The following is a 25,704-nucleotide window of genomic DNA, read 5'->3' as shown; positions in this document are numbered from 1 at the left end:
GGGCCACCTCCATCGCTCCGAGACTTGGGTCTCTCCAGTGGAGAGGAGGACAACAGTGCCGAAGGACCAGAGGACTGCACGGTCGTCGAGATCCATAAGAAGACATCGAAGGAGATAAGGGAGTCGTCGACCCCTAAACAGGTGACACTCAAAAGGGTGAAGCAAAAGCCCCGAGCGACACTCATAGAAGTGAATCTAAGTCTTCAAAGGGAGCTCTGCCGTTGAAACACATGACGAAAGCAACAGCTACCAGGGACAATCAACCGAGTGGATCCTTCCAAAAGGACTCCCAATTGGCGAAAGCCCTCGAGAAACAAAGTTTGTCGGAGGTTCCCCTCAAAAAGGACAGCTCGGCGCCGAGAAAAGAAGGGCAGACTTCGTCGACGGCCACAAAGAGAAGCGCTCCAACCCTCGCCGCCGAACATGCCGCCGAGATGAAGAGGAGGCTCGAGGCCGAAATGGCGAGCATCCTTCAGCGAAGAGTCGAAAGAGACGACGAAGACGCGGAACCGCCGAAAACTCCCGAACCAGTCGAACTCTGAGACGAAGACTACGATTACAAGGGATAAGGCGACGAAGACCTTCAATCCTGCCGGTACTCGACGCCCTCGCAGGCACAAGACATGGAATGGCAAGATCTCGACACAGAATCGCCGGAAGAAGGTAGACATGTACCCTTCGAGGCCCTCGCCGCCAGACGACATAGGGGTCTACAACATGGTCGTGCAGAAGGCTGCACAGACTTATGGGGTGAAAATGGAGGAAGAGAAGCCCAAGGCATGTCTCCTCCTGGAAACTCTACTGCCTCAACAAACTAGTAACACATTCTTGCCCATGCGCACTAGTGTGCTGGATCAAGGAAGAGAGGCCTTTAAGGAGCCTGCAACATGCAAAGCTTTGACCTCTAGGACTGAGAGGAAATACAAACATTCTTCACAGGACCCTGCATACATCCAAGGCTCAGTGCCAGCTGACTCCATAATTGCAGCAACGGCAAGGAAGAGGGCCAATGTACCCACTAATGCCGGACCACCTCCAGACAAGGAGAGTAGGAGGATGGATCTCACAGGTAGAAAAGTGGAGAGAAATGCGGCAATCCAATGGTGCATCGCTAACTCCAACGCCCTGATCAACAGGCACGCTTACCAACACTGGGATGAAGTGGGGCAGCTCCTAAAACATCTACCGGACCAGTACCAACAAAGAGCAACTCACCTGGTAGAAGAGGGAAAAGCATGGCGAACACATTCCTAAAATCGGCATTGGATGCGGCAGAAACATCAAGCAGGCTAATGATGATAGGAGTGACTGAGAGAAAACACACATGGCTCAGAATTTCGGGATTCAAGCCAGAGGTGCAAAGCAACATCCTAAACACTCCTTTTAATGGAGAGCAACTGTTCGGTACGCCAGTCGACGACAAGTTGACACCGCTCAAGAAGGACAACGAAACAGCAAGGTCCATGGGGGCTTTGCAGTTCAGGGGAATGAGAAGAGGCACACCCACAAGAAAGCCGGGCGGTAGAGGAGTCAACGTGCCCACCACATCGCACCAAACGTTCCAGCAAGGCTACCATGGGAACAACCAAGGCCAGCAGCAACAGGGACAGCAGCAGCAGAACTGGCAGTACCAGCCCCAGGGACAGTCATTTCAAGGGCGCGGAAACGGACGAGGACAAACACGGAGAGGAGGCCAACAGCCCTCAACCAAGTGACTTCACCAAGGAAGATGCCCCCACCCTAGCAACACCTCGGGGTGGGCAGAAGGACATAAAGGAAAACTGCAGCCAAACGTTCAACGACAAGCAGTACCTTGAACACTCAACACCGGTAGGGGAAAGAATAAGAGACTTCACCCAGGAATGGAGGAAGGTCACATTGGACAAATGGATACTAAACATAATACAATACGGATACTCTATAGAGTTAGAAAAACAGCCTCCGAACAGAAAAGCAAGAAACAGGGCACACTCAGCAGAAGAGCTCTCGCTCTTGCAGCTAGAAGCGCAAGAACTGCTCAGCAAGGAGGCAATAGAGGTGGTACCAAAGGAACAAAGGGGTTTACTCAACTTACTTCCTGGTGCCAAAGGTGGACGAGACACTAAGACCTATCCTAGATCTAAGGTGCCTGAACAAATTCATAAGAACTCAAAGGTTCAAGATGACTTCCCTACAAGAGGTAATACCACAAATACAACAAGGGGACTTCATGGCTATTATAGATTTAAAGGACGCATACTTACACATCCCCATCAACCACAAACACAAGCGCCTGCTAAGGTTTGTGATCGACCAAAGCCACTACCAGTTCACAGTACTGGCATTCAGCCTCAAGTCTGCACCAAGGGTGTTTACAAAATGCCTAGCAGCTGTCACAGCACACCTACGAAGGCAAGGAATACACGTATACCCCTATCTCGACGACTTGCTCATAAAGGCAAGTTTGTACAGCCAATGCAGACTACACATCCAGCAGGTCATACTAACACTGACAAGACTGGGTTTCTCGATCCATTGTGAGAAATCATCAACAGAACCAGAACAAATCAAGATATTCTTTATTTATTTATTTATTTTATTTTGTTTATTAGCATTTAACAGGACATTCCATGCCCAAAAACAGTATACAACTTACAGACTGTAGGACTACCACATTTTCCATCCCATACTTTACAAATACATAGTGACATCTTCCAATTTTGTACTTACAATTTACATGGCATCACATAGTCAATGATCTTGAGCACTTTGTAAATACTCTACTCTACTAAATACTTCCAATAGTCCCTCGGCTTGGCTCCAGTGGGCAGCTCCTCTTCATACGTTTTCAGCGCATCCCGGCAATAAGTCATATCTTCAAGCCAGCCTTTGATGGTGGGGGTTTTCTGACTACCCCAGCATAATGAAACTCTACGCTTAGCTAATAGCAACGCTACGACACAAAATTTACGCTTAGTAGCTTGTACATCGTGGATTAGCCCCAACAAACAAACTCGGATCGTGCATTCTATATTGTGACCCACCATCCTACCGAGCATCTCCACCACCTGTACCCAATAGACATTGATCAGCCTGCAGTACCATGCCAAATGTATAAAAGTTGCCTCATCGTCCCCACAACGTTGACATCGAGCATCCAGGCGCAGACCATATCTATATAGTCTGGCAGGAGTGTAGTAGGTTTTGTGCAAATATTTAAAGTGCAGCATGCGTAAATTACCTTTAGGCGTAAGCATGCTTGTGAGCGTACAGCCTCTTGCCCACTCCTCACCCGTGAGTTGATCCTCCAAGCTATTATTCCACCTTATTAAGGCCCGTTGTGCACTACCATCAATGTCCTCCTGTAATTTCACATACAGTTTCGACACCATATGCGCACCCCGTGTATCAGCGATCAGCAGTTGCAACGTTTTTAGCTGCGGTGGCTCAACGGGATGGGACGGATATAATTTTTTGATGGCACCTTGCAATCTATAGTACGTAAATTTAAACAGTAATGTCTGATTACTAATGAAGGTGACTCGACAAAGTTGCTATCTAGGTATAAATCCCCCATTGTATCTATACCCACTTGCTTGAGAAGTTGCATACCTTTATCCTCCTGAGTAACTGACAATTCCGGGTGTTTAACCAGCGGCATTGCAGGGGCATATAAGGGCAACTTATGGGCTAACTTGCCCACCTTACGCCATGCTGCACACGTGGTGTCAATTGTATTAATGACTCTGGAGTGCAGAGGAGGACGTTTATAAGGCAAAATAGCCGTCAGCGGGATGGGATGCGCATCTCCCTCCTCTATTGCTACATGTGTTAAATACGGTACCCTATTATACCAATAATGCGCATACTGCGCTCGCGCACACAAATAATACAGAAAAAGATCCGGCACCTGAAGAGACCCCCTTTCGAATAAGGCAGAGTCATGGACCGTAATTCGATTCGTGCCTGTCGGCCGGCCCATATCAGTCGCGTTACCATAGCTTTTATTCTGCGAAATACTACCGCCGGAGGTGTGATAGGGATGTTATTAAACAAGTATAGTAATTTAGGTAATATAACCATTTTAACAATGGCCGTGCGATCAGCCAGTGTTAACGGAAGCTGTATCCATCGCCTAACTTGGTCCTCCAACGCATCAATCACTCTTCCGTAATTAATACGGATAACAACCTCCTGGTCTCTATGATACCAAACGCCCAGGTATTTAAACTGGTTCTGTTTGCCATTCAAAGGGGAACTCAGTGGAGTGTGGCTGTGTAGTGTCAGTGAGCGGTATAATTAGCGATTTGGTCCAGTTAATTTGAAGCCCCGATTGCCTGCCAAATTTAATATATTCTCTCAGCAATGGCGCTCGATTCACTTCCGGATCCCGCACATACAGCACCATATCATCAGCGTATAGCGAAATATGTAACTATCTTTGTGGGAACTGTAGTGCCGAGTAGTGATGTCCTTGCCTTATCTTACACGCCAACGGTTCGAGTGCCAACGCAAAAAGCAACGGGGACAGCGGACATCCCTGCCTTGTGCCTCTCGCGATTTGTATGGCCCCCGACACATGCTGATTAACCTGAATACGTGCTGTGGGCGCTGTATAGAGTATTTGAATCCACCGACAAAAGACTGGGGAAAATCCCATACGCTGCAATACAGCGTGAAGATACGGCCATTCAATGGAATCAAAAGCTTTGGCTGCATCCAACAAGACTGCAGCAGCCTTCGTGGACGGGATCAGATAATGCGATAGCGCAAATAACGTTCTAGTGTTATGTGCTGTTGATCTACTGGGTATAAAGCCTGATTGATTAGGGAGTACGAGCTTCGTCATGAGGAGTTGCAAACGCCTTGCAAGAAGCTCAGCTAGTATTTTAGTATCCATGTTGATTAACGACAAAGGCCTGTAGGAATCGCACTGTTCCGGATTTTTAGTCGGCTTCAGGAGAGCGATAATCATTGCTTCCCATAATGTAGGGGGCAATATACCTTTATCGTGAGCGTCCCCGTACATCTCAACAAGATGGTGTGCCAATTGAGCTGCAAATGCCTTATAAAATTCCGAAGTAAAGCCGTCCGACCCAGGTGCTTTGCTATTAGGGAGCAGCTTAATTACTTCTAATACTTCCTCTACTGTGACTGGCAAAGAAAGATACTCTCTTTGTGTGTCAGAGAGCCAGGCAATTGCAACATCTTCCATATAGGCTCTAATTTCCGACGGTGGGGCGGTATGTTGCGAAGCGTAGAGCTCACTGTATGATCCCATAAATGCCTGCAGTATACTCTGGGTATCATATTGAAGCTCACTTGTCTTATCAGCAACAGCGATAATCGTGTGCGACTCACGGCCAGTGCAGATTTTGTGCGCTAACATTTTCCCTGGCCTACCCCCCTCCCCGAATGACCGTGCATGTTGCCGTTTCGCAATGTATTTAAGTTCGTCATCCGCGAACGATTGATATTCCGTCTGGACCTTTCGAATATCCCCCAGTAGCTGCTCATTTTGCGTTCGGGCATATTCCCGCTCCAATTCTGCCAGTGCCCCTTCCCGCTTGCTAAGTTGGTGACTTATATCTTTTAGTATACCCGAATTCGTGCTAATACATATGCCTCTTATGGTAACTTTAAAGGCTTCCCACAACAAACCTGGGTCATCTGTGGATGGCTTGTTAAACAAAAAAAATTCCGTGATCGCTTTACTAATAGTGTCTGTGTATGCAGTATCTAGCAATGCTTTCGCGTTAAACCGCCAGATATAAGTTGGGGGTATGTAATGTGGCATATCAATAGTCAGGATCACAGGAGCATGATCAGAAAGAGTTTTCGGTAAATGACGTATTTGTCGCATCCGCGACGCCAACCCCTCTGTGCCCAACCAATAGTCAATACGCGACCAGCTGTTATGTATAACTGAGGTGTGCGTAGCCTCCCTATCTCCAGGATATCGAGTTCGCCACAGGTCCATCAATCGAGTATCAGACATAATATCCTTCATCATCTCTACAGCTCTTCTATGTGGCTCTTTGGATCCAGTCGACCTATCCAACACATCATTTAAGGCTAAATTGAAGTCACCACCCCAAAGCAGCTCCATCTCGGGCAATGCAGTAAAATTCCGCCAGATAGATTTAAAAAAATCAGGATCATCTACATTTGGCCCATACGTGTTTATTAATGCAATTCTCTGTCCCCTGAGTTTTCCTGTTATGATAACATATCGACCTAGGTCATCTATATGACTGGTACCAATTGCAAACTGTGTCCCCTTCCTTACCAATATCATTACTCCTCTAGAGTAGGCAGAGCTGTAGATCGATTCTGCCCATTTGCTCCCAATGTTACTCTTGTGCATGGGTGAAAGGTGAGTTTCCTGGAGGAGCGCAATGTCTATGTGTAGCCTGTCAAAATATGCAAAAACCTGGCGTATCTTCTTGGGGTTATGAAGCCCCCTAATATTCCATGTCAGCATATTTATATGCGTTGGTTGTAATCTACCTGTATCCGACATGAGGAACTATCTCACAGAATATGTCCATCAAACAGTCACCTTGTGTACAATCAATATGCGTTTTACCTTCAGAATGTCAACAGCCAAAGTACAATGAATACGGATGTCAGCAATGTGTAAATCAAGATATTCTTAGGGGCAGAGATCCACACCATACAGGCCAAAGTGTTCCCCAGCAGGAAGAGAACATTGGCGATACTGAAGGAAACACGTAATTACCGCAAGGGGCAAGTTCTGACAGTGAGGATGGCGAGCAAACTGATGGGAATGATAGCGTCATGCATCCACCCAGTCCCAAATATCAGACTACAGATGAGACCATTCCAGGAATAGATCCAGTAGCAATGGTCACAGGCCACTGGGAAGATCTTGTGGTTGTCACGCACCCAGTGCATCAGGAAATAGTGTGGTGGAAAAAGGAAAACGTATCACAGGGGAAGCCATTCACACAACCAACTCCAACAGTGACCATCACTACGGACGCCTCCCAGCTGGGGTGGGGCGCACACATGAACAAGTTCAAGGTGAGGGGTCTATGGTCGCAGCAAGATGCGATCAGAAACATCAACTACCTGAGCTAAAAACTGTATTTCTAGCCTTAAAAGCCTGTCAAAAAGAGCTGTATGGGAACAGGGTGTTTGTCCAAACAGACAACACAGCCCCCATGTTCTACATCAACAAACAAGGAAGAACACAATCAGTGCCATTATCAGGGCTAGCACAGCAGATTTGGAGATGGGCCATCCCACTGAAAATAGACCTACTAGCAATACATCTCCCAGGGAAGGACAATGTGGAAGCAGACCGACTCAGCAGACAGACGTCGGCATCCCACAAATGGGAGCTTAACCAGCAGGAAATAGAGAAGCTTTTCCAGAAATGGGGTACTTCACTAATAGACCTATTTGCAACACACCAGAATGCAAAATGCCAACACTTCGCAACCAGACCATCAATCCCAAGGGAATGCGCTATGGATAAGTTGGTCAAAGAGCTTTGCATACGCTTTTCCCCTGATACCACTGATACACAGGGTACTCAGCAAATGAAGAATCAGCAACATGATACTAATACTGATAGCACCTCAGTGGGCCAGGCAGTCCTGGTTCTCACAGATAGTGGAAATGGCACAAGAACCAGCACACAGGTTCCCAAGAAGAAGGGACCTGTTAACAATGCAGAACGGAAGGGTGCTTCACCCAGAACCAGAGGGTCTCAGCCTAGCAGCATGGCTCCTGAAGACCTAGAATTTGCGCACCTAAAACTACCAGCAAGTACTATTGCTGTACTGAGGGAGGCAAGGAGGCCTACCACAAGAAAATGCTACATAGCAAAATGGAAGAGGTACTCCCAATGGTGCATCAAGGAGAAACTACAACGGAAGGTCACAAGGAATTCAACAGTACTAAAGTATTTAACGCACCTGCTACAAAGCGGCTAAAGCTACACATCCCTGAGGGTGCACTTGGCTGCGGTGGTAGCCTACACAAGAGGAGAAACAGGGAAAAGTTTCTTCACCTCTCAAGTGGTAAAGAGATTCTTGGAAGGGGCCAAGAGAATCGCACCCCCAAAGAGGATGCCAGCACCAGCATGGAACCTCAACGTAGTGCTAACTCAATTGATGAAGGCACCCTTTGAACCTATTCACAAGGCTACACTGCACATGCTCACACTAAAGATGGCCTTCTTAGTGGCGATCACGTCACTACGAAGAGTAAGTGAGTTGCAAGCGCTCACATTCCAAGTGCCCTACTTACAAATACACAAGGACAGGATTGTAATGAGGACGGACCCACACTTCATGCCAAAAGTGGTGTCTCGATTCCATATTAACCAAACAATCCAAATATCAAGTTTTTTCTAAAAACCAACCACAAAAACAGAAAGGGCTCTACACACACTAGACGCCAGAAGGGCGGTAATGCACTATATAGAGAGGACAAAGGAGTGCAGGAAAACAAAACCGTGCTTTGTCTCCTTTGCAAGCAGTTTTCTGGAATGACCAGTCATCAAGAATCCCATTGCGCGATGGATTGCGCAGACAATTCAACTCTGCCGCAACAGTTACAAAGAGCAGCTCAGGCTCACTCAACAAGGAAGAAATGAGCAACAATTGCTTTTCTAGCGAACACACCTATCCAAGACATTTGCCAAGCGGCAACATGGTCTTCAGTGCATACGTTCACTAAGCACTACTGTGTGGATATCCAGATGAACAAAGAAGCGCAAGTGGGACAGAAGGTCTTGCAACACATATTCAGTAACCAGTGCTCATCTTCCACTCAGCCACCACAATAAGGGTAAACCGCTACAAAGTCTCTGCACAGCATAGTGAATCCAGAAAGATTCACGCTGCAAAACGTATAGTTTTTTACCTGTCGTTGTAGTTTTGCAGCTTGAAGACTTTCTGGATTCACCAGTGAACCCACACTCCTCCGCCAGAAAGATGAGACCGGAGGTAAGGGGTTAAAGATAAACAAGACTTTACAAAATAACAGGGAAAACAGGATGAACACAAGACGAGAAAAAAGAATCCGAAGATGGCGACCAAAGGTGGGAGCTTCCGCAGGAAGCGCGCCGACGTCACGAAGGACACTAAATTTTGGGACGTCGACGCCCACTTGGGCCACGGAAAAAAAAAAATACTACGATTCCGTACCCAACCACAAGATGGCGGAATGATGCACAGCATAGTGAATCCAGAAAGTCTTCAAGCTGCAAAACTACACCGACAGGTAAGAAACTATACGTTTCAGTGCACTCCTCTTTTTTAACACCAGTAATGGCATACAACACACATCAGCAACACCACCATCTCCATCACCTTTGACTAGCCACACACAATCAAGGAAAGCTTGTGAGAAAGGTGAACAGAAGTCTGGGAAGCCAATGATGATTGATGACAAGCTGGCATGCTCGTTTCTTCAAACTAAATTGAAAGAAATACTTTGTCCAGTTGGTAGGTGCTGCAGTGTGTTACACCACAGCGGTGTTCAAAACCCGTATCAAGCCCCTCAGTATGATATCTATTATTTGCATTGCGGAGTGGCGTAAAAATTAATTGTCCTTGTTATTTCATAAAGTAGCTAGAGTCAAATAGGCAAATATGATGCAAATCCTGGTGTAGGCCCTGCTGAACATAGTATTCGATCCCAGATACTCCACTTCTCCTTTGTTTGATTGGTCAGCTTCCATAGTGTCATATCATTTTATTTGTTTTAAAAGATATGGTTTTTGATAGTTGCATAATTTAACTTCAGCTGATATGATTGGTGCACGTTTGACATTGTCTAAGTAGAGGAAATTTTGGAGCAGATAAATATTGATGAGGAAACCACAGTTCTCTGCATTGTCAGAACGCTGCAGAAATACTTTCTACTGTAGTGATCATTGTAAATCAGTGACTGAGAGAAGGTAGTCCCATCCTGTTTAAAACTCCATTGTTCTGCTTTGTAGAAAAACTAATCTGTGTGAGGTAGAGGCCAACTCATGAGAGCCATGCATAGTCACCGTATGATGATACTTAGGGTTATATACCACACCGTCAGTCTGGCGGCTATTGATAAGACGTAACAAGGGTCATGTCCTTGTGACGTAGGATAATGGTCACCCAATATCTTAACACCCAAACTATACAGGAGCGGAACCACAAGATGAACAGGTGTGGAAGGGGAGGCTAAGGAAGGGGGAGTGAAGGAAGAACTGCAGGAGTGGCGAGGGGAAGGAGGAGGTTAACCAGTGGGGAGCACGAGTATGAGGAAAGGAGCTATGTCAAGTGAGTGTAATTGGGTAGTGACTAGTTGAGAGTACAACCCGGATGACAAGATGAGAGCCAACAAATCAAGGAGGCAGCGGGGGGGATCTGAAAGAAACACGTTAGTTAGATTCCTCACCTTAGAATATCCCCAGGCGTCAGACTGGATCCGGAAGATTTTTTCGTCAGCAATACCCCTTGCGCGTCGCTAGGCGTCGTCTGCGGCTCCACGTCCGTCGTCGGCGTCGTGCGCCGGGATGACGTCGTCGGAGTACTTAGACGCCGCCCTCGCGCGCTGACGTCAGTTCTTCTTTTTTCCGCGCCAGTAAGCGCAGATCCGGGAGAGCTACCCCTTTTAGTCTTTTTTGACTAAGTTTTTTGATCCTTTTTGATCTTGTCTCGACTCCGGTGCCGGTAGGATGCCTGGTTTCAAAGCCTGTACTGACTGTAACCGCTTGATGTCGGTTATGGATCATCACCGCCGGTGCCTTTACTGTTTGGGCCTCGACCACGACGCGGAGTCGTGTTCGGACTGCAAGGCCCTGACCTCGAAGGCTAGACGGGAGCGGTCCCGTAAGCTCCTCGAGATTCGACACTCGGCTCCGCGCCCCTCTCGATCCCGGTCCAGGAGGAGGTCCAAGGATCGGTCGCGGAGCCGCAGCCGACGTCATCATCGCTCGTCTGGCTCCAAGTCTTCGGGTAAGTCGAAGCACTCCAAGAAGTCCAAGAGGCGACACCGCTCTTAGGACTCCCCTCGCCGGTCGCGCAACTCGGCCGAGGGTCAGGGGGGTTCCACCCCCACGGCTCCAGCGGAGCCGCAGGCGCCGCGCAAGTCCCCATACCCACCGGTCCCTGGGACTGACGCGACGCCGGCGGAAGTCAGTGCCTTCCTCTCGGCCATGAGGAGCCTGGCTCTGCCGTCGACGCCCGCTGGCGCGCCTTTGGGCCCCGTGGACCCGACTGGGCAACCTTGCATGCCGGCGGCCCCGGCCCCGGCTCCGGCCCCGACGCCACAGGTCCCCGAGGGACTCGCCCCGAGTCCCCGTCGACGCCGGTCGACCTCGTCACGCCTCCCCCGCCGGCGTCGACACCGGTTCCACCTCCGACGCCGGCTCCGCTCGGCGTCGAGCCCCAGTTCAGCCCCGCTCCGGATCCGGCGCCGTTAGAGACGCATTATGTCTACCGTCCGGCTCCGATCCTTCCTCCTGTTTACCAGGAATCGGATGACGGGGGCGAATGGGAGGGGTCTGAGGATCCTATGGCCGTTCAGGCTCAGCTGTCACAGGACTGGGCAGATGAACTGGGGGAGGGCAGTGGTCTGGATACCTCACCAGACACTGGATTAATCTCTCCTCCGACTGTGGCTTCGGAGGAGGGTGCTGCTTTCTCTGTGGTGCTGCGCAAGGCGGCCGCAGCCCTTGGGCTCGAGCTGCCTGCCGTGGCTGTGAGGACTAACGTCCTCACCGAGGTGCTTCAGTCTGCAGCAAGCTCCACTGAGCCTCTGCTGCAATTCAATGAGGCCCTCATTGACGTTCTGCAGGGCACCTGGTCCAAGCCCTCCACAGTTTCTCCTGTGGACAGGAACGTTGCCAGGTGCCACCGCCCTGCTCCGGGCGACCCCAGTTTTCTGTCCCAACACCCCACCCCAGAGAGCCTGGTTATCCAGGCTTCTACCTCCCAATCCTCCTTCCCGACCGCCCCGCCGGACCGGGATTCCAAGAGACTGGAACAGTTTGGCAAAAAGCTGGTCTCCTCCCTTAGTTTGGGTCTGCGGTCTTTAAACACCGCTTGTCTTTTGGACCGTTATTCCCACTCTCTGTGGGATACGGTGGAGGACGTGCTGCCCCTGTGCTCGGAGGAGGCCCGAACACGACTTACCCAGGCTCTGGCCGATGGGAGGGATGCAGCACGACATGCAATCCGATGTGGGCTTGACACGACGTACTCGCTGGGTAGGGCGATTTCTACCACAGTGGCGCTTAGACGTCACGCCTGGCTGCGGTCCACGTCTCTTTTGGGGGATGTCTAGAGCACTCTCATGGACATGCCCTTTGATGGCAATTGCCTTTTTGGTGAGAAAGGGGACAGTGCGCTGAATCGCTTTAAGGACTCCCGGGCTACGGCCAAGTCCTTGGGCCTCTCGGCCCCACGATCGCAAACTTCCGCTTTTCGCCCCTTTCGTGGCCAAGGAAGGGGCGCCTCCTCACGTCCACCTAGCCACCAGCCGCAGACCCAACCTGCGCGCGGACGTGGTTTCCGCCGAGGCCCACATCCACCCCGGCAGCATCCGCCTCCAAGCCTTCCTAGTCCGAGCTTTCCGGACCATTCCTCGCCAGTGGGCGGCAGAGTTCGCCATCACCTGCTCCACTGGCGTACCATCACTTCGGACAGGTGGGTGCTGCAAATCGTCCGAAGGGGCTACTCCCTCCCCTTCGAGACGACCCCTCCAGCCACGCCACCGCAGCACCACCGTATCTCGGAGGATCATTTGATTCTTCTGCGAGAGGAAGTTTCGGCCCTCTTGGCCAAAGAGGCCGTCGAGCGCGTTCCGAGCCCAGAAGTAGGTCGTGGTTGTTATTCCCACTACTTTCTGGTTCCCAAGAAGGGCAAAGGGGGCCTACGCCCTATCTTGGACCTCAGGAACGTCAATGCCTTCCTCCGGAAGGAACGGTTCAAGATGTTGACTTTGGCTCAGGTTCTAGCTGTCCTCGAACCTGGAGACTGGATGGTAGCATTGGACTTGCAGGACGCATATTTCCACATCCCCGTCCTGCCGGCCCACCGGCGTTACCTGCGGTTCACGGTGGGCCAGGAGCATTTTCAGTTCACCGTGCTCCCCATCGGCCTCACCAGTGCCCCTCGGGTGTTCACGAAAGTGATGGCGGTGGTCGCAGCTCATCTGCGCAGATCAGGGGTTCCAGTCTTCCCCTATCTCGACGACTGGTTGTTGAAGGCGGGCTCGCCCCAGGCAGTCGTCTCCCACCTCCAGACTACGGCGGATCTCCTGCATTTGCTGGGGTTTTCCATCAACGTGCCGAAGTCACACCTGAGTCCCTCTCAGAAGCTCCTCTTCATCGGAGCGGTTCTCGATTCGGCGCAGTTCCGGGTCTATCCGCCAGAACAGCGGGTCCGGGATATTCAGGCCCTGATTCCCATCTTTCGGCCTCTATCCTGGGTTTCGGTCAGGCTTGTGTTGCGGCTTCTGGGGCTGATGGCCTCCTGCATCCTACTAGTGCCTCACGCCAGGCGGCGCATGCGGGCTCTGCAGTGGGACCTGAAGTTTCAGTGGGCCCAGCATCACGGAAACCTGTCCGACCATGTCTTGATCTCGGAGGGCACTGCACAGCAGTTGCAGTGGTGGCAAGAGCCTCTCCCTTCCCAAACCGGAGCATGTCGTAGTGACGGATGCGTCCCTCCTGGGATGGGGTGGCCATATAGGAGAGGCGGAGATCAGAGGTCTCTGGTCTCCGCGGAGTCTCGTCTCCACATCAACCTGTTGGAGTTGAGAGCGATCCGACTTGTACTGAAAGCCTTCCTTCCCTCTGTCAGGGGAAGTGTCGTGCAGGTGTTCACGGACAACACCACCGCCATGTGGTATTGCAACAAACAGGGCGGGGTGGGGTCGTGGACCCTTTGTCAGGAGGCTCTGCGCCTCTGGACATGGCTGGAACACCTGGGCGTCACCCTAATGGTTCAACATCTGGCGGGCTCTCTGAACGCCAGAGCAGACGAACTCAGCCGCCGGTGCATGATGGATCACGAATGGCGTCTGAACTCCGAAGTGGCGCAAGGTCTCTTTCAGCAGTGGGGAGAGCCTTGGTTAGATCTATTCGCCACCGAAGAGAACGTGCAATGTCAGCAGTTCTGCGCGTTTGATGTTCCAAGGCGGCACTCGCTCGGCGACGCTTTGTCACGAGTGGAGTTGCGGTCTGTTGTACGCCTTTCCGCCTATACCACTTCTGCCCAGAGTGCTGAAGAAGATCAGGCGCGACCGGGCCCAAGTCATCTTGGTGGCTCCGGACTGGGCACGAAGGTACTGGTATCCCGAGCTACTCAGTATGTTGACCGATCCTCCGATACGTCTGCCCCTTCGGGAGTATCTTCTGTCGCAGCAGCAGGGGACGGTCCTCCACCCGAACCTGTCCAGCCTCCACCTCCATGCGTGGAGATTGAGCGGCGGCAGTTGATGCCATTTGACTTGCCTCCTGAAGTCTGTGATATCATTCTGGCAGCCAGGCGTCCCTCCACAAAGACGGTATACGCCTGCCGGTGGAACAAATTTATGGCATGGTGCACAGCAAAGGCTGTGAATCCCCTTTCCGCCCCTCTTTCTGAGGTTCTCCTCTTTCTTCTTTCCTTGGCCCAGCAGGGTCTGCCTTGGGCACCTTGAAAGGTTATCTTGCTGCCATCTCTGCCTTCTTAAGGCTTCCTGATCAGCCTTCTCTTTTCAAGTCCCCGGTAGTTACACGCTTTCTGAAAGGCATTACTCACACGTTCCCTCCTGTCCCTTTTGTAATGCCTCAGTGGGACTTGAATCTTGTTCTCACATTTCTAATGTGCGCTCCCTTTGAGCCTCTTCATAATTGTCCTCTTCGTCTGCTGACGCTTAAGACTGCTTTTCTGGTAGCCATCACCTCGGCTAGACGGGTGAGTGAGCTCCAGGCTGTATCATCAAAGCCTCCTTTTCTATCTGTTCATCCGGACAAGGTTGACCTTCGGCCTCGTCCCTCCTTTCTTCCGAAAGTGGTGACCCCCTTTCATCTTGGGCAATCTGTCACCTTGCCCACCTTCTTTCCGCCTCCGCATCCTTCCAAAGAGGAAGAGAGGCTCCACCGTCTGGACCCAAAACGTGCGCTCTCCTTTTATCTGGACCGCACAAAGCAGTTCCGGGTGGACGACCAACTTTTCATTGGATACGTGGGTGCTAAGAAGGGGAAAGCTGTGCACAAACGGACCATCTCTCGGTGGGTCGTTTTGTGCATCAAAATTTGTTATTCCTTGGCAAAAAAGGACCCTCCTGTTGGGCTGCGCGCCCATTCTACTCAGGCCACAGCGGCTACTACTGCTTTGGGACGGGGTGTCCCTTTGCAGGACATCTGTCAGGCGGCTACGTGGGATTCGCTCCACACGTTTGCCAGGCATTATTGCCTTGACAGCCAAGTCCGGGGGGATGGCTTCTTTGGCCGTTCTGTCCTCCAGGACTTTCTGGTGTGATCTTGGTTCGCAGACCCACCACCGGGGTTGGTATTGCTTGGGTATCTATTCTAAGGTGAGGAATCTAACGAACGTGTTTCTTTCAGATGAACAAATTACTTACCTTCGGTAACGATGTATCTGTAAGAAACATTAATTAGTTAGATTCCTCACCGACCCACCCATCCTCCCCGTTCTGCGAACTGACATCTAGGGTTAAGGTTATCCTTTTCAGGCCCCTAGATTTTATTTTTGGCACCAGTGTCGGTCTCTTGCATGGCTCTGCGTTCCTGGCGCGGAAAGCTTTGTACAAGAACTGACGTCAGCGCGCGAGGGCGGCGTCTAAGTACTCGGACGACGTCATCCCGGCGCACGACGCCGACGACGGACGCGGAGCTGCAGGTGACGCCTAGCGACGCGCAAGGGGTATTGCTGACAAAAAAATCTTCCGGATCCAGTCTGACGCCTGGGGATATTCTAAGGTGAGGAATCTAACTAACTAATGTTTCTTACAGATACATCGTTACCGAAGGTAAGTAACTTGTTCTTTAAGGGGTGAATCATCAGCTATAAGATTTTTAAATTGCTTCAGCATGGTGTCCCAAGCAGGGGCTATTGGGCATTTAAGTATGTACCTTGCCTCCTCCCAGTGCAGTGCGGAGCTTTCAGCTTCGTCCCAACAGAATAGTGCTGCATGCCACTGGGGAAGAGCTGGTGGGTAAGGGGCTCGCAATGAATAGTGAGGAGGGGCTTAGCTTGCAGGAGAGCCAGGTTAGCAAATCAAGCTCTCACTTTGTGGTTCTTCATTCTAGAGAAGATCTGGGGGGCCGTGGCTCCCAGGAGTTCAACAACGTCAGCTCTATAACAGTGGTCCGTGCGGAGTGTATGACGCACCAGTAACCAGCTATGTGGGGTGCAGGTCCAAATCATGTTCTGTGGGTTGGCCATATGGGCCTAAGACCTGGAACCTGGAGCAAGGTAGATTAGCTGTAGGCAAAATACGGATGAGGCGCGACGGTGTGAGGTATGCCCTATGAAGAATGGTGAACTGAATACTTGTAAAGTGGGCATTCCTGGATATAATTTGGGGGGGTTCTAAATCACTGGTCCATTCGATGTCATGTAAAGGTCTGCCAAAGTCTGCCTCCCACAGCTGTTGGGGGTGCGTCAATGGAAGGCCAGTGTGTTCCTGAAGTGCATTATGGATCACTGCATATGTCAAGGGTTCTTCAACCATTATGCTCCAGAGTGAACGCAATGCGGCTAGCAGTTGCCTATGCATCAGGAATTAACCAGGAGGAATTATGTAATCGAGACGTAATTGCTCAAATGTGAGGTGTTGAAAGTCCTGAAAAAAGGTCAACATCTGTGGCGAGAGAACAAGAGTACCATTCCTCTGTCTGTTCAGCCGCGAATGGACCTGTCTGGGCCCGGTAGGAGAGCGGCTGGGGAATACAAAATGACCTGCTTGGTCAATTGTAGGTCCCTGGCCAAGCATTTCTGGGCGACACCGACGTGCAGCGATAACGACTGTTGTGGCTGAGTGGTAGGATGGGGGAGTCTGAGAAGCCTCCACCTCCCTCCCCCCAAAGAAATGGTGGGCACAACTGGTGTATTCTACAATTCATTTTTAGGTCTCGTCTGGCGTTAGGAGCGCGCGTGCTCTCCTCTCGCCATGACGAGGACCTTTTGGAATCGATACGGATTCCTAAACGTGCACGCAGAGAGACACAGACAGTAAATGTGCACGCGGGGATTGGATGCTTTATTGGCGGCGTGACACTCGGGGGACTTTTATTTTCGCCGCCATAAAGCATCCAGTCCCTCTGAATGGCTACATTCTCCTTTTGAAAGAAAATACTAGCAAACACATTTGTTGGCAATAGGCTAAAGTATTACTATTTTAGCAACCTGTTTTAAGGGAGTATTAATCATGTTCAGGTAAGAAATAGAAGCAAGCAACCTATGTTCTTAATACGCGTTGTGTGCTGAATAATAGTTACAATCTTTTTTTTATATAGCGGTCGTTGCCTCGGACTGTTTCCCAATATCTCAGAATATGAAATCCTTCACTGATACTATTGACGACTCCATGTTGCTGATTTGACATACTTTCAGAAAATATCCATGCTTTCCTGTATTGTGTATGATGTCCTTACATTCGAAGAAGTGTAAAGGTCTCCAATACCTTCGGGTCAAGTTCGCACTATATAAAATCTGCAAAAAGAAGGCGTGACTTCTGGCAGTCACTGCAACCTATACTAGTTTGGGAGAGGGTCTGATGAATTGGAAGGTGACACCTTGCATTGAAGCCTGAGTTGGGCAAGTCAACTTATAAGTCACTTTACAACATTCACATCCACAGTTCTGTTCACCTTCCAGTAACTGCAAAGTGAAGTCAGCACCTTTCAATATCAGCACAGCAGCAGCTGAGTCATAATGAAGCTCGCTTCAAGGAAGTCTTAGCACATTTCTCTTTCCGGGGACTCTGTGAGGAAAGAGAAGTACCAGTGTTTCTTCAGTACTCCTAGTCAGAGCGCTACCCCAGGTTCTGCCCATCCTCTAATGTGGCACAGCTGCTGCTAAGACTCATCCGGAATGTAAACAAGCAACCGCCATTTTGGTTTTCCATCTCTGTGGCCCAAGCGGTCTCTTCCTGCATCACCGTCTTTACTGCCGCGCATAACTGTGAGCAATGTGTTGTGCGGGCAGCAGTGACCTTCCGAGAAGTGCCCTGGCACTTAGTGTTTTACAATTTAAGCACTGGTTGCACTTGATTGTTTGAGTTGCTGACAAACACCTCTCACCTGTTGTGTGTATTCCAGCTATGCTGCTGTCACCAATTGCTTCTGTAAAATGGTGGAAAGAGTGTATATATGCTGTATGTCCTAACATTGCTTATTTATGTGCTGCCACTATAGGGCTGACTCTTGTAAAGGTCTTAGAAACCAGGTTGTGTGAAGTTCATGGAATATAAGAGAATAAATGTCTCCAATTTGAACCACCAGCGTGGTAGGCTTTAACCCTGATGGTTTCTCTGGTCTCAAACATGCGCACGCGCAGCCAGTTCCTTGCCACTGCATTCACTTTGCTTCACTGTGTACTTGTAGAACAGGCGTAACCCCTACTTCCACGTCTTACCTACTTGATGTCCGAGTAGTTGTGAGGAGGCTGGTACTCTCAGATGCAGTTCAGTAATCCAGCCCGTGCTTGCGGCCAGGCGGACGTTGACTCCACCGATACGACTTCTGTTTTCAGTAGGTGCACCAGAGAAAAGAAGAATGCAGGCTTTCTTCTCCGTGTCCCAAAATGAACTTAAAGGAGCTTTAACCTAGATCAAAAAAGAGGTATTTCATCACAGAACGCTTTGGAAGGCAGGATACAGAACCTGCAATTGTTATCACTTGCTGCTCTCCTTGTGCTTACTTTGGCTGTACCCAACTATTGAGCTAGCCTGAAGGATCTGTGCTTTGTTTCACATTTCACTTAGCTCTTCATGGGCCCAGCCCTGGCATGGAGGTGGGGGTGGCACTGTGGCTGCATGCATCAGTGGACTGGGGGGTCCCAGATACCGCCTTTTTTTGGTGACAACTGCTGATAACGCCCCCCCACACCTTTGACTCGCTCTCATCTAGCTGTTTAGAAAGCAGTCTTCTTCACAGCTAGTCAGCAGATCAATAGTGCAGGTTGAGCTTATGATCGATTGTATTGATGGGGCGATCGATTGTAAAATTATTTACTACATGTGGTCTTCTGGTGGTCCTTGTGTTCGTGATGTGGCCGGCTTGTCCAAGGGTGCTTTTTGCATCCTGTGCGTGCACCTGTAGGCACGTTGTGTGTGCCGCCTCCACACCCTCATCTGTGTGCTTGCACAACATGACATTGTTGTGTTTATCACATATTCATTTTATTACTGGTATTTCACAGCCGACGTTCATGGATGTCCAACTCAATGGTCCTCATTTTATCAACTAGAAAGGATAGCAAGCATTGAAAATGCAATAGGTCTCGCCTTTTATTAAGTTAAAGCCATTTGCTTTGCTATTCAATACCATTAGCAAAGCAAATGGCTTTAACTTAATCAAAGGCGAGACCTATTGCATTTTCAATGCTAGTTCTTTATATATTCAATTGTATTCGCTTCTAAAGCATAGTAAATGATTACCTAAGATTGTACCTGGATTCAACAATCCTTGTTGGGGCTCTTCAATGATTCCCTCACTATCACCCTCCAACAGTGCCCCTCATCTCTCCATAGCCCCTCACTCAAATGTATTTCATTTGTTTTATAGCGCCTCTCATACCAGTGTAGGGTGTCAGATCACTTTACATCATACACAAAGACAATTAATCATACATGTGTAAATCAGTGTATAGATAATGTTACACAAGACAAAGGGGACTACAAGGTGTAGGATTCCAAGTCCTCGACTGGAGAAGCACAAACCCAAGATTCGGAACGTAACACAGTGGTTACGGTTGGCTTTACTAATAAGAATTTTTTTCAACCCAAACAAACCATGTTTAGCAACATTGGGGTAATAAGAGACTATGAAAAAATATAACTTTCTAACCTGTACCATGTAGTTTGCATGCAGCTCTTTGATGACACCTCATAGCTCACTGTGCTAGATCATAATTGTAACTTATGAACTGCTCCGTAACAAAAGGGTCTCTATGACAAAAGCAATAACCCACTAAGCTATGCACATAAAATACTGTTCTGCGATCTGCATGATACACGTCCTTGGCACCAGGCATATTAACCCCTCTGTGCTACCTTAGATGAGTCAAAACTGCTACTAGACAACACTTCAATCTCTCTCCAGCAGGTACATTAATCACCAGTTATCCTGACACTTTAATCGTTGCCTTAAAACTACTGACTATACAAGGAACTCTGCATCAAGTGCTTTCAAAACGGCTGCATGGCTACAAAACCGGCCCCCACCCTTTCAGCCTCCTGGAGTAGCGGTCGATGCCCCGTAAGGCCAGTCTAGCCTTGAACCTTAATTAGAGGGAAAACATAAACGTGTGCTCTATAAAGAAGCATGCAAGTGCACTCAGCTCTTACTATAAAAATCCCCAGGAATGGTGTGAACATTTGGTATTGTGGAAGAAACAAATTGACAATGGATCATGTTGAGGTACCCAACCAAACTGCATGAAAATTACGTTCAATATTATTGGATAGGGCATCTATTTTATTTTCTTTCACACTGTCTTTTCCCAAAGTGAGCCACAATTTCAGATGTCTTAAGAAAGGATAATTCTTAATCCTCAGATGAGTCCAACAGGTTTGATCCTCAAACTTTTCTTATGAGCGTTTGTCTAGATCTTTTAATTTACGAATGTAAACCAGTCGACAGGGCCTGTATTATATAAAGTGCCCCTGGAGCATACCAAGTAGGACACATGCTTTCTGCGGCCCAAGGGCACTTTGATATTACAAAAGCGGCTGCAGATGCTTGTGCAACCCTTCAGTAACAGATCATGCCTGTGCACTTATAGCACCAGCGCAATACTAAGGGGAGCGTTCCATCATTTGCAAGGGGTCTTGGCCCATGCAAATGAAGAAAACGCTTTGCCTATGCGACTCACCGTATTATGGACCCGGGTGCAGAGACAAATGCTTACAGAAGGCACACAGACTGTACACCATACATAGGTGGAACACAGTTAGTGTGACCCCCGATGGAGCCCTCCGAAAGGGGGTGGGAGGGATAGTCCAATGCAGTCACTCGCTACACCTCGTGCAGGAGGCTCTCTGTTCCCCTTTGTAAAGTTGATTGTGTGCCCTCTGCACTGTGAAACGCAGTGTGTTGCTTCAAACAGCTGCTCCGTCTTTTTAATGTGCGGATCCTGATGCAGTTGTGAGATTGGGGGACCACAGTATCTGTTATAGGGTGCACCATCCCTGTTGGTGCCTGACACACCTAGTTAAAGGTGCGCTGCAATGCAAACTGAGACAGTGCACCCGTTACACAATAAAGCCACAGGGTTATAATGAGCATCTTTGCACATTTTGCACTCCTACAGCAAAGTTGTATTACATACCATTGCAGCTGCTGGTGTGGTCCCGTCAGTAGAACGCTTTTTGCAGTCTCAAAGTTAGTACCAGTATAACAATGACTGGGAGTTCCATCATTTACAAGGGAGTATGGTCCCATGCAAGTTTAGGGGAAAATGTTGCCCTGTGGCATGCTCTATTTCATAGAATTCAGAACTAGGCAGCTAGACTCTGTGGAAATGTGAGGAAACATGAGCCTATTTCTCAAGCCTGATAGAATTTCACTGGCTTCCAGTGGGTAAAGGGATACAATTTTGTGTACCCATTTCATGTCCTTTCGATGAGAATAATACAAATACTCATGAATACTGACCCCCACTATGCCCTCAGTTGGAACTTCTGATTCAGTAATGCAGACCTGATCATAGTGAAGTGTATGGCCTGGGATACTCTGTAGCTGACAGTTTAGCCACTATTTTAAGATTCCCTCGTGTTATTTTTAGTTTTATGCTATACAGGAGGCTACAGCCAGATTTAAACCGGCTGAACCTCAAGTAGATCAATGTGTTATCAGATATAATGATGTGAATGATCACTCCTTCCACTGATCAGGTATTGGTACTTTTTGGGTGTGCCCTAAAGATGGCTTTGGCTATTTTTCCAGCCTCGTGTTTTCCCAAAAAGTCCTATTAAGAATACTTTCTCCTAGGGGGCGTTTAGTTAACCATTTAATTCATTTGACTGCTCAAATGCTACTCATATTATGCTCCCTCCCACCTCAGCTAACATTATAGAACAATGGTTCCAGGCAAACTTCAACCATTGGATACTTTCTCTTTCAAGTGACTGCATTTTGCTTGTACAATGCCAGATTTATGCATTTACCAATGACCAAGAAATGTATTGAAATCTGCAATATTCACTTCTTATAAACCAGCTTTGGCATGTTTTACCTATGGAAAACCAGCACAGATCAGTACAATAGCAAACATAGAATGCACATTATATGTTGAAACCAATCCTCCTCAGCTTTGTGAATGTCCTTTGAGGCACTTGCATCTGTCACGAAAGGAACACCTACTAACGGCTTGAAGTATTGCAGCTTTGTGAAAGACCTTTTGAGCATTTATTTCTGCCTGAAGAGGGGCATCCACTAAAGTCTTGAAAGACTGCAGCCTTGTTAACTACTTCAAACTGTTACATCGGATTAGAAACGGACATCTAGTAGTGACTTGAGCTATGCAAAAGCCAGAACTGATGTCTTTGCCAATGTTTGCTTTTATATAAATAAAATATTCTATGATGGAGAAAGAAAAGTTGTGTACCTGTGATAATAGTTCTTCATTCTGGTTAACTCTACAGATGCACAGATTACATTAAAAAAATATTTTTCAGGATGAATTGCCACCATCATTTTGTTGGAGGGGGAGAAAGGGGAGGGGAACTGAGAACGAGACCCATAAAATAAAGTGGGTGTATACATGTATACAACCGTCTGTGTCCTTTCATTGTGATAGGACCCAAATCATGTTCTATATCTTCTCTAATCATCTCTTTCATTTGTAGGAGCTTTGACATCGTTGAAGCACCACAAGGATGATGTCCAGACAATAAAAACTGGAATGGAATGTGGCCTTACCCTAGACAAAGACTTTGATTTGAAGTTTGGAGATGAAATAATATGCTATGAAGAAAAGATTGTTGCACAGAAAATCTTGTGGGATCCAGGATTTTAACTACCATTAAGACGGGCAAAAACGCTTTGTGAACTGTTGGGTATTGATTTTCAAGAATCAGTATGCAGGTGATGTGACGCGCCCCCGCTGAGGAACCACTGAAAGCACTTTTGGGTTTGTCTACCCACAACAAAAATTAAACAACACATTGTTGCTGAAGAAGGAACATTTTGTGTTGACCACATGATGGAATTGCTTTCACATATCACCATGTTTTTATTTGTGGTAGGAAGTACCCTAGACAATGTAAACGGATTCTGCTGCACTAGACTAGCAAATACTTTTCCCCAATCCTGGAGCGATTACTATTGGATGGCTTGTGCTGTTTAGAAATACAAGTTATACAGCTTGCATGTTTATATTGCACAACATTTTCTGTGGTACAGTATGAATTGAATGGTCCCATCACACATCTTTGCAGCCAAATATTGTGAAGAAAACAGAGACTTTGTACTTCAGATGGTTTCACGTTTGTGAAGTGCTTATCCGTACTACTCCTCGAATCTTTGTATGATATTTGCTGTAAATTGATAAATTAAACAACTACGTTTATTACTTATTGCATTATCCTCTTTACAATAGGATTTAGAAAGCTATAGTTTATGTATTTAGTCATGGTGTTAACATATGTTAGTGGCAACTAGGTAAGTGTAGACTGAGACATGGGTGAATGTGTATAATAGAAGAACAGGTCAATTTATGGTCATTAATCTTCACCAGGATGTGGGCAATCAAGCTGTTGGCATATGTCCCCCCAATGTCACCCCCACATGCACACTCCCACATGCCATCTGTTTACAGCGCTTCATGTCCTGCTCTGCCATTTTCTGAACTTAGAATGTAGGTGAATAGCAGTAATTGAACAAGTTTTGATTGGTATAGCCAACCTTTGCATACCAAGAAGAGTGTTAACTATTATTTCTGTAGTACAGTATTTCAGGAGGCTGCGTGCTTCAGAGCATGTTGACGACACGTTAACATCATCCACCAACAAATTCATCATAAAACATGCAGTGCCAGGCTAGCCTACCAGGCCTTTAGGACATTTCCTGGAGCCTTGTTGACAGTGCAGCGGTGCAATACCAGACACACACAAATGGAATTACATTAAGACTAGTACCTTGCTGATAGTGCAGCAAGGAACTATGACTGTTATAGGATTGTTGTTGGTTCTTCCCTGCTGCTATCAAACCAGCTGGAAGAACTGCAGTGACTACTTTAGATTCTATGTCCTGATTCAACTGCAGGGCATCTGGGAAACAGCTCAGTAGAGCAGTGCAGTGCATGGCTGATCCATGTGAGAGAGAAGCAGACTGACCTTCTCTTCTCAGCCTGGCTAGATCAGGAGAGTCATAGGTGCACTGCAAAGACTCAAGAGATGGCAGTGCAAAAGTAGAGGTTTCATGGAGTGGGAAAGAGGAGAGTAGAACACTTGGTCTGTCCATCAGAGCAGCACTTAGTGACCCCTTGGCTGCACCCAGTGGCACTTGACAGAAACCTGGTCTCTGAGTGCCCTCTGTTTGCATCCAGAAGCACTCAACAATACTGTGGGAAGAGTCTTTGCAGCTCTTATGACTACCCCATTAAACTTGGGCTGCAACCCTGAACCCTTGGCATTACTCACTAGCTCTTAGCAATACCCCTTGCCCCTTAAGTGGATCATGGGTAACACCTCTGGCACTTGGACAACACCCCTGACATATAGACAATAGTCCTGATACTTGCCATCTTCAAGTGGTAGTTGTAACAACCAGAAGGCTTAACACGACATGTGGCACTTCTAGAACTCCCACAGCTCTTAAATGGTGGCACTTGGCAAGCAGTACCCTTGGTATTGACTTGGTTTTTGGGACACTTCTAGATGTTGAACAGTTTCTCGCTCTTTGGTAGCAATACTAAGATTTGGATAGCATCCCTACACCTGAGCAGCATGACTTTTGGGTGGTACCACTGCCTTACCATAGAACATGTGGCACCTCTGCAGTCATCTGGCAACGTTGGCCCATGCTGCTAAGGTGCACCTATGGCACATAGTACGCTTGTGAATTGTCATGGCACTTGAGCAATTTTCCATACAGCTGGGTGATCCCCTGGTCCTTGATGTAGGTGCAGGCATTTGGGCATCAGTAACTTTAGCCAATAATGGGTAGCATCCCAGTCAGTCAGACAACACCTATCCCATTTGGACAGCACAATGCCACTTTCAGCAGTACGCTCAAATATTTGGGCTACATCCTGGCACACTTAGAAATACTCTCTGCGCCGAGGTATATATGGGCCAGAACCATTGCAAATCACAATTGCAATTCTGATGGTATTTTATTTTCATTTGCATGAATTTTGATGTCATATTTACTGGCACCAGAACTTGGATGAACTGTGGATCTCTAGGTCCAATACTTATATCTGGTCACCTCTGTATTTATTTGTAGTGATGTTTATAGAGAGAGAGCCTTGCTGACCGTGCCACACAATACGATGAGGAGACAATATCATACTGTGCTCAAAA

At 48.1% G+C, this 25,704-nt stretch overlaps 1 protein-coding gene across 1 annotated transcript in view; it reads left to right on the top strand.

The window, feature by feature from the left end:
* Positions 1-23,754, top strand: part of MTIF2 (mitochondrial translational initiation factor 2) — a 285,890-nt gene extending 262,136 nt beyond the window's left edge. The window contains exon 14 of the mRNA XM_085612606.1: positions 23,026-23,754. Coding sequence (XP_085468732.1) covers positions 23,026-23,195 — 170 coding nt within the window. The 3' untranslated portion in view covers positions 23,196-23,754. The remainder of the gene's footprint in view (positions 1-23,025) is intronic.
* The last annotated feature ends 1,950 nt before the right edge of the window (positions 23,755-25,704 follow it).

The sequence above is a fragment of the Triturus cristatus genome, chromosome 6 (genome assembly GCF_964204655.1).
Source record: "Triturus cristatus chromosome 6, aTriCri1.1, whole genome shotgun sequence".
NCBI classification, from domain to species: domain Eukaryota; kingdom Metazoa; phylum Chordata; class Amphibia; order Caudata; family Salamandridae; genus Triturus; species Triturus cristatus.
This window is presented reverse-complemented; position numbering and strand designations above follow the sequence as displayed.